Source organism: Bemisia tabaci, chromosome 1, assembly GCF_918797505.1.
Source record: "Bemisia tabaci chromosome 1, PGI_BMITA_v3".
Taxonomy (NCBI): domain Eukaryota; kingdom Metazoa; phylum Arthropoda; class Insecta; order Hemiptera; family Aleyrodidae; genus Bemisia; species Bemisia tabaci.
The window spans coordinates 48566904-48583291 of NC_092793.1; the positions used below are offsets into that span (position 1 = coordinate 48566904).

A 16388-nucleotide genomic window follows, 5' to 3' on the forward strand; every position below is an offset into this window, starting at 1 on the left:
AACTTGTTCGTTACAAGTTTAAGTATCAAGTGTAACTGAGTCAAAAGATGCGATGTCAAATTTATTAAGATTGACAACTGAAAAATACCGTGTATCAAAAGTTACTTTGACCAAACTAGGACTGAGACTTCTTCCCCCGATTTGGAGAATTTGGGCTAAATTTGATGCTTTATTTATCTGATCAAGAATAATGATAGCAGACAGAACAGAGGCCAGAACCTAAGTTAGCATATTTTTGTAGTTATTATTTAGTTAGGCTGACAGCTAGCATCACTGAAACAGAGGATAAATCATTTTCACTTTGAAAATACCTAACACCTTATAGAGCGACAAATGTATAAAAAAACCGCATTTTAAAATGAGAAAAAAAATCTAGTGAGAGACAATGGACATAAAATTATGTGGATATGCTTAACTCTTTACCTCATTAAATAGGTACCTGAAATTAAACACACCTGGTAAGCTGGTAATTGAAGAACATAGTGCGTGTTTATGCATTCATCAATAATGCAGAGGTCACAATTGTGAAAACCACACAACCGTGGAGCAAGAATCCTACAGAAGGTTTTAAAAAGATTGCAGGCCGATCCTTTGGTATATCTTATTGTTAGTTTATTTAAAAAACAAATTTTAAAAAAACGAAGTTTCTGATTGTTCGAAAATATAAGGTGCAATTATCCCTCAGAGAACTTGGACTAGTAAATATTCTTTGGGTTTCTAAATATGCATGTGTTTACATGACGGTTGGTTCCTCTCAAACATTCATTTTGAAACGCAATAAACAGAGAAAGGAACAGGATCTGAAGATTTTTTATGTATTGTGTGAACTCAACACGCAGAACATGAAACATTAGTTTTCTTGAGAAACCATTCGATCTGAAAAAAAATTAATCTATTTAGCTGTAAACAATCTACTGCCAGTCAATTTTATCTGTAGATCAACTTATTGCTAATAAATTTTTAGTTATGCTTGTTGCTTATCGTATATTAACGGTAAAGCTCTCAAACCAGGTATCAAGTTTGTTTCAAAATCTCAGTTCCTATTTTATTTTTTAAATGAGAACAAATCAATATTATTCCTTGTAGTTTTTTTTTTTTTTTTTTTTTTTTTCAAATTTTTTTTCAAGAATTGACGTTGAGTGGTTGGCCGTGTCCATTTAAATGATAAATTATGACGGGAGGTCTGCAACGTCGCAAACCGAAATACGTGGTTTGGGAGTTCCACCGTCGATATAATATATTACTGCAATAACCTTGAGGAACTAAGTCAAATACTGAGGAAGGTCATGGATATGTCTGTAGGTAATGAAACGAAAAAGTATGTGGTCGATGTCTGTTTTAATCATGGTCCGTGTTTCATTTATTCTTTCTTTTGAATTTATAAATTAAGGAGACAAAAATAGAAGAGCATCATTTAAAATAAAACTAACACTAATTTAAATTCATCAAAATACTGATTTTTGGAAGAACTGTCGAGAAAATTTGTATGCTTAAGGAATTCCATTCCTTAGTTGGGAAAAACGTTTCTAATTTTTTTCCAAATTTCTTATAATTGCACAATGCTAGGATTAAGTAAATGATGTAAATAAAATAAAATAATAACAATGAATATATAAGATAATAATGATTAGTGAGTAAATAGATATATCAATAAGGGAAGTTTTGAAAGTATAATAGTGATGCACAGTTGAAAAAGAAAATTTGAATAGTTACATTTGCACATGAAATTATTTAATACTATTTTAATTTGGAACCCAGGATAAAAATGAACTCCAAGAATTTTATGACTTAATAAAGAGGCGTAGTTAAAAACTGACCATCTGTCACTAATTTTTCAATGAGAATAATATCTAACTCAAAGGACCCACAGTTTTTTTCTGAGAGAGAAAATTCGGACTAATTTTGAAGGGGGGACATTATGAGTCTTACTTAATGTTAATGTCCAATATTACCATATTAATGGTTCAACTAAACTCTTACTTAAAAGTGGTCATGACCAAGAACATCGGAATGTTTACCACTAGGTACGTCAGTTAAATTATTACATAATGGTCAAAATATGACTGGTATAAGTCATGGCTATTATTTATTAAAAGCTCGCATTGAACACCATTAACATGGTAATCTTAACCATACAAATGTTTCTGAGTGTGCATCCTGACTCTCTGACTCTTCAAGTAACTTGGAGGTTTTTGGAGTCTAATTTTTGTCGATGATTTTGAGTTTTTGACACTAAATTAAACGGATATCGAAGTTTGAATATAGTGTTCAGGCATATTTATTGAGGAACGGAGATATTGAAGCTATGTCCTCGCAATCGGGGATCATTTTCCCTTTGTATTTAAGACACGTGTCCGCGCATAAGTGCCCCTCAAAAAAATTGCCGAGCATCTTTTTGCAAAGTATGCAGTTCCGCATGCAGATCCCGATTTGGTTGGCCTCTGCCTCCGACAGAAGCAGCGCAAAGAGCACCAGCCCCAGTGAGGCCATGATGGCGGTCGTCTTGAGGAAGGACATTGATCTAGGATCTCCAACTAGCGCAAACTTCGACGCTCTCAAGTACTCTGAAAACACACACAAAAATCGAATGTTAGTTAAATTATGAACGATTGAGAGACCCGAAAGTACTGTTTTCACAATATAAAGGAATGTATCGATGGTGAAAATAGAAAATCGTAGGTCTGCATTTGGGGCTATGCAAACTTCCAATTGGAGGAGTTTAACCATAATTGACCGATCTGCCCTCTCAGGGCCGGATTAATAGTGGTGCATGAGGAACGACTGCGCTAGGTGTCAAGGTAAGAAGAATTTTAAAATGGCAGTAAATAAAAATAAGAAAAAAAAGAGGAGAGGAAAAATTGAATAGGGAGGCGTGAAGAAGAATACGAGTGGGAAATGAAAAATTGGAAGAGAGAGTTTACTGTCTAAAATAACGCTAGAAATAGATGCTTCCATTATTTTTGAGTTTCAGAATCGCCTCTTATAATGACGTAACGAAAAAATTTTATTCGTGAGAAATGTACGAGCAGTCTAAATTGAAGGGCGTCCTATATGAGATTAAAAAAAAACCGTGGAAAATAATGACGCCTAAATGCTCTGAAAGCTTTTATCTGCCATCTTTAGTACGAGAAAAACCTCTACCTCTAGTATCAGGAAATCAGTAATGGTATACTTTCAATCAAATTATCTGTAACATAATTAAATACCTGATTAGATTAGACGGGGCCCTAAACTTTCAGAGAGGCAATCAATACTCCTTCAGGAAAGAGGCAGATTTTTTCAGTTTGTCAGGCTGATATTCACTATCATTTTTCGAAAGTAGTGAGTATGAAAACTTTAGAAAAGATCCTGAAGTACACATACAAACGTTTAAGTGGGTAGAAAATGAAAGCGTTAAATTTCTCTTGTGAGATCTCTCTCACAAAAAAGTACCTTCTCAATCCGTCTTAAGAGAGAGAAGTTCCAAATCCACCGCTATTTTTAACAGAATCGATCATCATAAGTTCGCCTTTAGGTTTTTGCATGCATAACAAACCATCGGGGAACTGAATCGTAAACTATGAAAAAAACATTTAATCAACCTGTTGCATGGTAGACGACGCTAGCATTGCCAGCAAAAAATGTGGTATTCTGTTGGCAGACATTACCCACTCGAAAGTCGCCTTCATTTCTACCGCATAGGCAACAAATCTACTCGGGAGCACGAATAGTTATCTATTTGGACTTTGTTACTTCTTTGTACTTACCTTGTTACCACAGTCCCGGTGACTGATATTATGAGTGTTCTCAAATATCAGTCACTCCCAGGGACTGAACCTGGGCCCTTCACGCTTGCAATGAAGATTAAGATTAAGACAATCTTTGAACAACGATATTTTTAACCCAAAAAAAAAAAAAAAAAAAAAAAAAAAAAAAAAAAAAAAAAAAAAACGCAAGCTGCCCCTGATGTATTGATCCTAGGTCAAGAAGTATATTTTACGAGAGCAGTTTCTCAAAAGAGCAAGGCAAGTATTCGCAATTAATGAGCACTCCATATAAAGTTGAGAATATTATCGTTTCATTTCACTTGCTGTAATGTTTATCAAACTTCTAAGAAAATAAAAAGAAAGACAAAAATTGAAGAATCATATTGCGTAAACGAGTACTAAAATTTTCCAGGAGGACTAGTGGGTTATTTGAATTTATTGGGACTGAATTTAGACATGATGAAAGTGTCTAAATTAAGTATTGATTATTCATCCATTTTTTTCGACAGTTCAGGTCATATTGTCTATAATTGCACATTGAATCATGAAATTCGATGAATTTAGTTATAAAACCCGTGTATTCATTTTTACCCTATAGTCTTTGTACTTCATGTTAGTTCTCTTGTAAAAATTGAGAGTCTGCAAAAATGTAGTTGCAAATACGTAATGTATGACCATTCACATTAAAAAAGACCTAAGATAATTTTTTTCAAATTTATATACTTTTAAGTTATATAGAGGAGTGTTTTGTAAAAGTTTAAATTATTAAAAACGGAGAGTGGGCTATTAAAAATGTTACTCCGCCGGGAAAGGTATTTATAAATGCCAGATTGAAGTATATTTTACAACTCTAATTAAAACTCTAATTTTAATTTCACGAGGTAATTTTGCAAAATTGCTCCTGTCGAGAATACCTACCCCTCCCTGTGAACGAGTGCTAGGAATGAACACTAAAAAATATGGCCCGAACCGAATTGAAGAAGGTGGTAACATGACGCTGGGTCCACACTACTTAGTACTTATAGAGCACTATAAGATATTTTTCACCGTGGATATGACATAATATTCGGTAAACTTGCCTTATCCATCGGACACTTGCTAGCGGATCTGATAATGAAAACCAGATGGACACTGAAGCACTGAATTTGACGGCGAAACCACCGATGATCAAGATGTAAGGGTGCGAAGTCAATAAAGGACGTTATACTCTGCCCGCCCTTTGCGGGTAACAGACTGCGACCTTTGCGACTGCACCCGGTTTTTATAACAACTTGCGCGCGGATTCTGGAATATTCCCACCAACTTCCTGACAAAAGTTGACCGGTATGAATTTGAACGCCCTAGCTTTTAACTTTTTCCTTTTTTTTAGGGCGTTCTTCAGGCTTCGCGGTTACGAATGTCTTCGGAGAACTTTTAAAATGCTCAGCGACTGAAAACCGCGGAGGCTAAAAAGTCTTTCCGAATTGTTCACGTAATACGGAAAAGGGAAGTGGAGGAGTGAATCCTTATGACGGCTTCATTCTGATCTTTAAAGCGGTACTTTATATTATGAGGAGTGCTGTCAGAAAAATTTGCAATTATCGTATTCTATTTTTATACGAAGTTAGATAAATTTTGCAAAAAGGAGGAGGCAGTCGCGACATTCGTTTTTAAGTCGTCTCACTTTTTTTAACGGTCAGAATATTAATACAACATCCTCATTTTTTTCAGCGTATACTGCTGATAGATATAAATTGAGGGGCTTGGAGGAAAAGGCGCATAAGTGCAGTTTTTGAAAAAAATTCAAGTGTCAATTATTTCGAGTAAATCTGCAGTCTTGATGCGTATTCTGACAGGAATTCGCTCTCGAATTCAAATTGTTAAACATCTAAAAGTCAGTGTGAACCCTCTTTCCGCCATAAGGGTCCATGTAATTTCGAAACTTCAACATGTATTTCTCGAAATAGCAAAAACTGCACTTAGCGCCTTGTTCTCCAGGCCCCTCAATTAAAATAACCAACTATTTGCAAAATCAAATGCAAAGACACTTACCTAGACTGTACTTTTGTAACACATTCAGCTCGCTTCAACAAAGGACTAAAACCGGAGGTTTCCCACAGTGCAAAGGCTTTTATATCACTCCTAAGACTCTTTGCTTTCCCCTCTTCTCTCTGGGAAACTGGAGCAAGTGAGCAACAGGACATTTCGTTAATGGCTCTAAGATTTACCCCAGTGTTAATCGAATATCTATTTAGTATCCGGATACTCTCAGACGGCAAATCCTATACTTACCCTTATCGGTAGGGGATTTGTCCTTCGATACATGGTTGCCGAAACAATATCGATACCTAAAGTCGAAAAATTTGTATTTTAGACTGCGACATTGCAAATCACCTTTCGGCTCCATTTTTTAAAATTATCCTTTTTTAATATGTCTATGTTTCTTTTTCTTTCCTTCGAAATTATTCACGAAAAATTCCAAAACATGTTCGGCTTATTATGTTTTAAAAAAGGTAAACATGATTAGATATTTTTAAAATTTGCAATGTAGACACACATTTGTTTACTTCAGCCATCGTTTGAATGTGTTCGAAACTGTTGACAACACTCCTCCTCCTATTTTTTAAGGGATTATTTGAATTTTATTTTTTTCATAAAAAATTTGAATACATCCATGCTCTATAGGAATTTTTCGTTTTCTTCCTTTCTTGTAAATTAAAGGCGGATTGAAGTTGTTTTGTCACGACCTACACAGTAGTTTTTTTTTTTTGAAAAAAAAAAAAACTGCACCATTGTCATTGTCCCAACGCTTTTTTAGGTACTTGACTAAATATTTGAAACAGAAACTGTGCGTTGGAGCAATCACAGGGAAAAACCCGTGTCACTTATTTATTAACTTTCTTGGGTGAAGGTGAATGGCTGGCTTTGAAAACCGCTCGATTCTATTACAAATTTTTACTTCTTCTTTTTAATGATTTCTCAATATTTTCTTTGGAAAATGAACATAAAATTGTGAAACTTATCTGTCTGATGTATTGGTTGACGGGAAAAAAATGCTAATTTCAACTATATTCTTGGCTGATTTTTGCTTAAACTATAGTTTTTCTAGCCATAGAGGTACGATTGAGTCACTCAAAAATATGGTTCAATTAACTGTGCCTCTGGCAGTCTGGCTGGTACAACCACTCTTCAAGCTGGCGCCAAAATCAGTCAGGAATATAATTGAGGAAACCGCACCAAGAACAGCCTATTGGCGTATAGTTCGTTATTACGCCCATCTACTTTTCGGATTCTACGTACCCTGGACTATGCTGTGGTAGCGATAGAATATAGATAGGTAACGGCTCGAGGTCGAAAAACCTTTTTTTTCCGAGTTAAGTCAGGCCGCTGGATCGATGGGTGCAAGAACGACCTATGAGCGGGCGTATAAACTTAAGGGCCTATAAGGTGCTAGTTACCCCTTTCTTTACTCACTATCGATATTCTTTCATTTTGCGTGAATCATGCGAGAATAAAATGATTTATACTTCATATTGCCACCAAAATGACTGTTGGGTGTAATAATGGCCTTTAAACCGCTTTTTAAATTAAATTTATTAGAGTGTAAACCCAAAAAGTATCGCAAAATCTACCTGGCATCCTTGAATAGAAGGGTGTAGGTCGCCCAAAACACCAAAACAGGATCTTTGCATAGAAAAGTCTGCGCAGTACATCAAAAACAAACCTTTAAATGCGTTTTTCTCAAAACGCGGTTTGAAGTTATAGGCTGAAGTTGTGCGGTGTCCTCGATTGAAATAGCCTCCATGCACGCTGGGCTTGTCGATTTCCTTTGACACTTTTGCAGTGGTGGGTGCATATCTGAAGTGCGCTCCAGCTAGAATTGTGTTTAGCAAATGGGTGGTTTTTATACAAGGATTAAAAATAAACAAGTGGTACGGAATATAACAAAAGAATATGAAATATGCAAAACGATCATCCGGGTATCGGAACTTGGCTCTTTTTAAAAACGCCTTCAAATGCGGCGTGATACCTCACGCATTCCGGAGTGTTCAAATAGTTGTATCATCGCGCCTTAGAAATGTGACGGGAGATTACAATCGAAATAGATTTTATACACGCTGGCTTTGTCGATTTCCTTTGACATTTTTGTAGTGGTGAATGCATAGCTGAAGTGCGCTCCAGCGAGAAGTATATTCAGCAAAGGAGCAGTTTTTAAAGGAGGATTGAAAACAAACAAATGGTAGGAAAGAAAACATAATAATAGGAACTATGCAAAACAATAATCCGGATGTCGGAACTTGGCCGTTTTGAAAACGCCTTCAAATGCGGCGTGATACCTCACGCATTCCGGAGAGTTCAAATAGTTGTAACATTGCGCCTTCGGAATGCGACGTAAGATTACAATAATTTTCAATCAATTATTGATATCACTGTACTTTTTTTCGTAACAAATTCTTGACGAACATTTAAATGATCAAAAATGAAACATTGCAATGGTCGGCATTAATCAGACCGTGGCTATTACAGTCTACACTAATATCTCTGTTCTTATTGTACAAACTCTGCGAAGGGCAGTTTCTGTTGCTGGTGGCAGTGCATTACACCCGAGAAGTGATTTGGGATTGAAAGGCCATTGCAATCAAATGTTTTTTTCATCTCTAGAGTAATTGATTTATGTTCAGACCACCAGTCGTTAAATGTCGCGAAGCCACGCACGTTAAGGCGCACAGCGGAGAAGCGCATTGACTATCGTCAGAACGTTCTTTATAGCTCCGCGAGACAAAAATCAGGTAAATGAGTGCTTCTGAATGGTGTAGGCAATTTCTAGAATAAATTATGGTTCAGTGACCCTGTTCTTACTTCGTGTAACCTATATTTGACTCATGCAGGCTTATTTTCCGTGACATTTTATACTATACCAAAAGTATAATTGTTCAGGGGAGATAAAAATTAAAGTATATTGTTTGATTCACAGTTTTCAAAGGCAATTTATGTACGCGGAATACCAAAGAAGAGGGAACTAAATTAGAGTGCAATGACATAGGCAAAAGATACAGAAAACAAAGTCTCTTAAGTCAGCTAATAGCACAGCACCGTGAATTTAAGTGTTGCAAAATAGAAGACGTAGGTATTCCTTTACTGTGCTCATCAATAATAAAAAAAACACGTGATGAAAAAAGTTGAAAAACATGATTGAAACTAACCACTAATATATCTAACTAACTATCTAACTAATAACCCAAGTAACCATTACTTTTATTTTTTTATTACAAAAATCACACATAAACTTAGAGTGAGAACGTAGCAATACTTCGAATACTGCGCTCGAAGATTAACAGTATTTCAAATTCAAAAGTGTGTTAAAATCGTTCAATAGAACAAGGACTTTTCAGATTATATTAAAAACTATCTCGTTGAATTAATGAACAAAAGTAAAAATGGTACAAAATATTTTCCTCAGTAATTCCCATAAATTTTTGAAATCAAAGGAACGAACGCATAAAATCTTCGTTCAAAGTAAGTATAGCACATACGGTACATTAGTGCAGAAAGAAAGGAATCCGTTCCACCTTCCGTCTCTCCTTTAATTGGCACAGTTGGCAGTCAAGCGTTTTAAATATTTTATGAACCGATAGGTGAATTCAGCAGATTTTGTAGGAAAATTTATATTATGCATGATATCATTATTTTTGAGGTCGTCCTCGATTTCATTAGAGATTCGTATCAAACCCCTTTACCGCTACCGATGTTCATGGTAACTTTCTTCTTGAACGTTTTGGATGCTTTCTTCTGACGTTCTCCTGGACTTTTCGCTTTCTTGCTCTTGGATGCATTTGACTTTCTTTTACTTTCACTTTTGCCCCTTGCTTCTTGGCTGCTATCATGGGAGTCTTTCAAAAATCTGGATGGACAAAAACAAAAGATATGTAAACTCATTTGGAAAAGTATTGATGAGCTTCTTCTGATAGTCCACGTAGCATAAGTTTAGAAAAAAATTGAGAAAGATTTTGAAAAAGCTGTGAATTTTGTAAAAGTTGAGAAAAACTTTAGAATGAATTCCGAACCACACGAGCTTTAGAAATGTCATTAGAAGATACATTTGAGGATGAACAATTTTGTAGTTGATTTTATCTCTCAATTTCTTTTCGAGTTTATCTTGAGCTCGTGCAACGGACCCAGGTACTTTAAAGATACAAAATGGAGAATAAAGAAGAAAAAAGAAAAAATACAAATGGACACTTTTCAGGAGAACTTAATTTTCAAATTTTATTTCTCCCTCTCTCTCTATTCTAACAGGCATTTTGCCTCGAGTGAGACCCCCCTCCCCTCTTTCCCCCTTCCCCTCTTTCCCCCTTCCCTCTTTCCCCCTTCCCCTCTTTCCCCTCCCCTCTTTCCCCCTCCCCTCTTTCCCCCCTCCCCTCTTTCCCCCTCCCCTCTTTCCCCCTCCCTTCTCTCACCTTCCCCTCTCCACCTTTGACGAGAAACCAATAGGATTATATTTTGCAGTAAGGAACCACTAGCTATGTTTATGCGAGCCTCTTAACCTAACTTCAATCGAAACCTGAGTTTGAAACCAAGGTTCAAATCACGGCATAAACGATACGGAACTAACGAAATGTAGGTTTCCGAAATTTGTGTTTGAAACCTTATTTTACACTAAAGACTAGGTTTTCGCACTCCGCATAAACGAACCGGAGGTTGAAATTAGTTGAAATTCGACTTCAAATGCGATTTTCAGGTGCGCGATCGGCAATATGGCGGATTTATTATCATACCGTTCGTAAACAACTGGTGCTTATCCCACGATTTAGCTTTAATTTTGCCATTATTCAACATTTTTTACAATCATAATTTTACTATAATTGTTGCTTAAGCACTTTTGCGTGATTCCTTCAGTTATATGTGGCTTATTTATCCTTATTTAGCTAAACGTAGGACGTTATTTTCTAGTGAAGGTGTTTAGTGTCAGATGGAATCCAGGCTTATTACTGCTTTTTCAGATTATTCTTGCAACTCTAATCAACATTTTATGACTACAGAAGCAAAGCAAGCAAAGAGCTTTACAGGCTACAATTGAGTAATAGCCTTACCCACCAGTTCATCATCTGCGGAGAACTTTTTTACTGCATCCGCACGATTTGCCTAGGATTTCAAGATAAGGCACCCTGCTTCCCTTTAAGTAGTGCACCGAATTTTTTCATTTCAATCTACCGATTAAATCTAAAATCTGATCCAATCAGAGCTGCATAGCTCTTGAATTTGTGTGTTATCCGTGTACGTATTTCCTGATTGTCCTACTGGAAGTGTGACTCCAGCCACAACCGTGACCTGCTGACTTATTTCTTTGATCCAATCTCTAGTAAATGATGACTCAAATTCTGAAGCCATCATTTATTGAAACTAGTTCAAAGTTATTGCTCCAAAGTATCGTCACTCTTCTCATACTGATGCAGAAGGAAGGAGATTCTTCGGTGAGTGCTCTGTGATCCAAGATTTTCAATTTGAGATAAGAATAAGGTTATTATTGAGGCGTGTAACAATTTTTGGTCGTTGAACCACTTGTCATAATTGAGCTTTGGCGTTAGAGATGCATCAACTGTGGAAAGTGGCTCTGCCTGTGCAAAAATATCTTGTGACAGCAGTGAATGTTAGTAAATGCGCTTTACAGATAGACTGAGAGCTCCAGATTCCAATCTACCTGAATAATTAAATTCAGAAGGATTTTTGAATTGAGTTCATATCGAATCTCAGTGGGAGAATAATATACAGTGTAAGCGAAAGAATATCAATGGTAAGGTTGGGTTGGTGTCTTAGGTTAGTGAAATGCAATGGCAGGTTCTGAAATCTTGTTTTTCAGTTGCTCTTTACATGAGTCACCTTTGAAAATCAAGTTTAAGAAAAACACACATAGGTAGGCAAACAGTGGTAGGTAGCTTGCCTATTTTCTTCCTGTCTTGCTCATGGACTCGGAGAGCAGTCGGAAAGAGGGGTGAGAAACAGGATTTCAGCGCGTGTCTCTGGGAATGTGGAAATTCAAAATTTGTGAAGCGTCACCAGTTTGTTGAGATTGTCACCGTCCGTTGCCTCAAGAGGATTTAGACGCTTCTGCTTCAGCGATACATTGTTGACCTATCAATATCTGCTTATTTTGATCATATCTTGAAGGAGGAATTCCCATAAGTATATCCCGATTAGTTATTTGTTTCACTACAATAATGGCAGACATACAATCTTTACAACAGCATGGTGTGAAGGTGCGGTGCTTTACTGGATTAGCACTCCTACACTTTCAATGCCTATATCTACCTATTGTAAGATCATTAGAAGCTCAATAAACAATATGATGAATTTCTGCGCCTGCCACAATTATTTTTAACATCACTAAAATTACCTATGGCAACTTTTCTGAACTCAGAATATAAGCTCGAGCATGATTTGAAGGGTTGTTGAGATTACTAGGTATTCATTCAATTTTAAAGATGAACGTAAAATGATTAAACATCTACTGTCATTTTTCCAACTGTTGCTCAGAAAGTCAGTAAAGGCTTTTCTAGTGAAGATGAAGCCTCCGCTTATATATTGTGGAAAAATTGAACATACACAGGATAAAAGAGTAATACCTAATAATTTATTGAATCAATTCATAGTGGAAAAATGAAGTATAGCTTGTGAAAATGGCGCCAACATGAAATTCAAGTTCAATCGAAAATATGCGCATAAACAGCGCCAAAATCGGAAAGTTTGATTTCCCGCGAAAGTCGGGTTACAGCGCCCGCATAAACCCGACGGAGGAAACTTGCATTACAAACTCGGGTTTCGTGAAACCCCGGTTTCGAGCCTCGCATAAACGTAGCTACTATCTCTGATTCTCAGGCTCTTCCATAAAAGCAACTTTCTGCATAGGGAAACCAATGATATGTGCTGTTTCTAAATGAGCGAGAAATGGTGGTTTCGTATTGACAAATGTGCGTTTCAATGGAGGGTCTCTTGTCCCTGGACGCACCTCTGCTTATCCAAGCTCTTGCTGCGCCGCTGCGGGCTGTCCCTCTTGAGCTTGGTCTTGCCCCTGTCCAAGCTCTTGGTGCTCTTGGCCCTCGGTTTGGGCTTCTTCTTGAGGCGGCGCTTCTTCTTGGCCCTGCCCCGCGCCCGGCCGTCCTGCTTCTCGACCGGCTGCCCGCTCTCGTCGACGGCGACCGGGCCCCGGTTCTCCCGCTGGTAGGACTCGTAGAGGAAGTCGCAGCAGGCCTCGCCGGTGCAGAACTCCTCGTAGCACTCCTTGCACGACAGGATCCGCGTCTCCACGATCCCCGCCCGGTTCTTCATCTTCCGCACGAAGTCCGAGTCCTGGATCCGCTTCTCTCGGGCTCGCGTCTTCAGCGCCAGCTTCCCCAGCTCTACTAGCCTATCCACAACAGAGATGCAAAGAGTCATTAAATGGAGCTCTTGCATACCCCAGGAAACGGAATCTTCTTTTGTAGAGGATCAAATGGGTCAGTTGCGCTGGTCACAAAATCGTGTTTTGATGCTCGATCCTTGCAGATTGGCAAAAAATAATAAGATATGTCCAAACCGCAACTTTCTACGTTCAATATTAACCGAGATATCGCCCTTTCGAAAGTCGGGTTTTTGACGTCATGCACCGCGGTAGTGACACCCATGGTTTCTTCCACCTTACTTTCATCAGTCAGTGACGCACTGGTTACTCAACGTGAAACTTGGATGAAAACAAGGTGGAAGGAACCAGAATGTCACTACCGCGGTAGATGACGTCAAAATCCCTACTTTTCAAAGGGCGACATCTCGGTTAATATTCAACGTAGAAAGTTGCGGTTTGAACATATCTTATTATTTTTAGCTAATCCGCATGAATCAAGCATCAAAACACGATTTTGTCACCAGGTAAACTGACCCATTGAATGGAGTAGACATGTACAATATTCCCGATTCGCTGATCCGTGGATGGCAGGTGGACAGTGTATACTTTAAAACAGAGTATACGCTCCAGCAACCTCAGTACAGGCAATGGGTCTGCTACGTTGGTCTTAGAATCGTGGTTTAATGCTTTATTCGTGGAGATCAGCTGAAAATAATCAGATCTGTCCGGCCAGCAAGTTTCTACACTGGATATTAACCGAGATATCGCGGTTGGAAAAGTCGGTTTATGACGTCATCCATCGCGGTAGTGAGACCCCTGGCTCCTTCATTCTTGCTTTTATTCGAGTGCCACGTTGAGTAACCAGTGCAAACTGCAAATGTGTGTCTCACTGATTGATGAAAGCAAGGTGGAAGAAATCAAGAATGTCACAACTGCGGTGAATGACGTCATAAACCAACTTTTTCAAAGCGCGATATCTCTTTTAATATTGAACGAAGAAAGTTTCGGTTTAGACACACCTTTTATTTTTGGCTAATCTACAAACAGTAAGCATCAAAATACGATTGTGTGACCAGCGCATCTGACCCATTCGCGCATTGGAACGTATGGGCGACAGTGTAGCGTTTGAAGTATATCTACGATTTTTAAGGCGTTGTACTTACATTGACCGCGCAAATTTTCTGCTAAAGTTACTTCGACTCGCTGTGTAAATGTGCGCAGGGAAAATTAATGATTTGTAAGTGAAAGCGCACACTGGGACTAAAAGATTTTAGATGTTTTCAAGATCTTTCCCGCACGGAACAAAAATGATGAAAGATTCAACCATATTTTCAGCTGATTTTGGCGTCAATTGAGAACTTCGGTTTTCCCCATCTTTCTAGTAAAGATAAATTAAAAATTGACAGGCTTAAAAAAATTGACAAGCTTCAAAAAATCTGGCTCACCAGTAGTTTCATACCTAGAGTAAAATTCCTCATCAAGCTTGGTTTTGGGGCGAAGCGAGGTCAACATTTTCCAGGGAATGTTGACGGAACTCAAATCTTCGAGTTTGATCTCTCTCATTTCTGGAGGAGTAGGGTCCTGGAAGCCGTACTCTCTCTTCGGTTTCAACTCTTTCTTTGTTATTTTGAAGCTAAAATCCTTCTCCCGAATTTTGATTTCGTCTGGTTTCACCTGAAATGCGTCATCGGTCAGATATCAACAAGTTCACACATCGATGGAGCATGAAACCACGTATTTCCGTTTGCGACGTTGCAGTCTTCCTGTCACACTTTGTTTTTTCTGTGGAAAACTAGTTGACGTTGAAATTTCCTTGATATTACCTCTTTGTTATCAGAATACCGCGATTCAATTTCAAGCAATAAAGGGTTGTTCCTCCTCAAAAAAATAAAATATAGGGGCAGACATTTTGAAACCCCGCAAAGGAGGTCTCGTTTTGCTTTTTGGCCATCAATATAGTCTCACATTCTCGCCTCACCGGAAAATGTATTTAACCTTATGTAGAAAGTAATGCATATCACGTTAATACTGAGCAAAATTAAGAGATCTTGCGGTTACTCATAAATGCAAGAGGTTATAATTTATGCTCGCGAAAGAGAGTAGATGTTGAATTGCATTCTGAGGTTGTGAATCAGCTAATATATGGGAATTACCTGGAATATTGTTTTGTCGGAATTCATAGCAAAACTTGAAGGGTCACTTACCTTCTCTGGCTTTATTTTGTACTCTGGAATCTTCTCGATAAGCCGTCTCAACTCCTCTTTGCTATTGGCCGTTGCTTTGGACAAATCCAAAATTTGTGCTGGCTCCTTTTTCTTCGTCAAGAAGTCGTCTAGTTTCAAAGTCATGTTTCAAACTGAAGTATCCGATATCAATATTGCTAATTTTAATAAACACGGCTCAGATTTGAAAGAGCGACTTTCTGTGTTCGGAGAAGAAACTGGTAACATTAGGAAACGGAATTTAGAGTTAAGAGTATTCGGGCCTACAGTGAATACGAGGCGTTATAAGCATTGGCAAATTTACGTGGCTTACCAAAATTTTCAATGGTAAATGAAACTATTTTCGAAAACTGAGTTACAGATGAGGTATTTTAACAATCACTAAGGAATCAAACATGTGGGTTAGAGAGAGGGTGAGCTTCGCCAAACTCAAAACTAAAAACTTAAAACTCAAAGCTCAGAACTCTGATGGTGATGAACATGTCATAGAACTATCTCCTACCAAATCATCGCCTGATTCCCTCCCGGATCCTGATTCCCTAGACCAAAAAAATCGGCAACGTCGCAGCAATCATGTATGTTTATCTCATCACGCATTAATTTCAATGGTCTGTCACAAGCGTCTTTCTCAGCTTTCCTTTTTGCACTGTTCCTGATTTTTTGTCGACAAATTTCACTATCGCTATGCACAGCATGGGTACACACTACATTCTCTTCCAGAATTTGTGTTTCACTGATGTCCGTCTTTATGTAACTCTTACACGTTTTCACGACACAACACCACCGCTTCTTTTCGAATTTCAAATTTTTGTGGAAGGAAAATTTACTGTTCCGTATGATTATTAAATCTTTATTACGTTCACTTTTAATTTTCACTACCTCGGACGTCATGATTCACCGGTAATAAATGCGGGAGGGCTGAATTGTGATGCATCGCTTTCCGGCGAGTTTATATATGTTCGCCCTGTACGTGTCAAAGTTCAACCACCGTTCCTCGTGACGCGAGACACCGACAACATTGTTGGTCATGATTGCTAGGACGTTGCCAATTTTTCTTCTTTTCTC

At 37.9% G+C, this 16388-nt stretch overlaps 1 protein-coding gene across 1 annotated transcript; it reads right to left on the minus strand.

Annotated features, from left to right (window-relative positions):
- Nucleotides 1-8936: 8936 nt before the first annotated feature.
- Nucleotides 8937-16270, minus strand: LOC109038820 (uncharacterized). The gene is made up of 4 exons (XM_019054020.2): nucleotides 15306-16270; nucleotides 14561-14775; nucleotides 12730-13128; nucleotides 8937-9627 (listed from the first exon to the last, which is right to left on the minus strand). The coding sequence occupies exons 1-4, from the start codon at nucleotides 15447-15449 to the stop codon at nucleotides 9450-9452; spliced, it is 936 nt and encodes a 311-aa protein (XP_018909565.2). The 5' UTR covers nucleotides 15450-16270; the 3' UTR covers nucleotides 8937-9449.
- Between the last annotated feature and the right edge of the window lie 118 nt (nucleotides 16271-16388).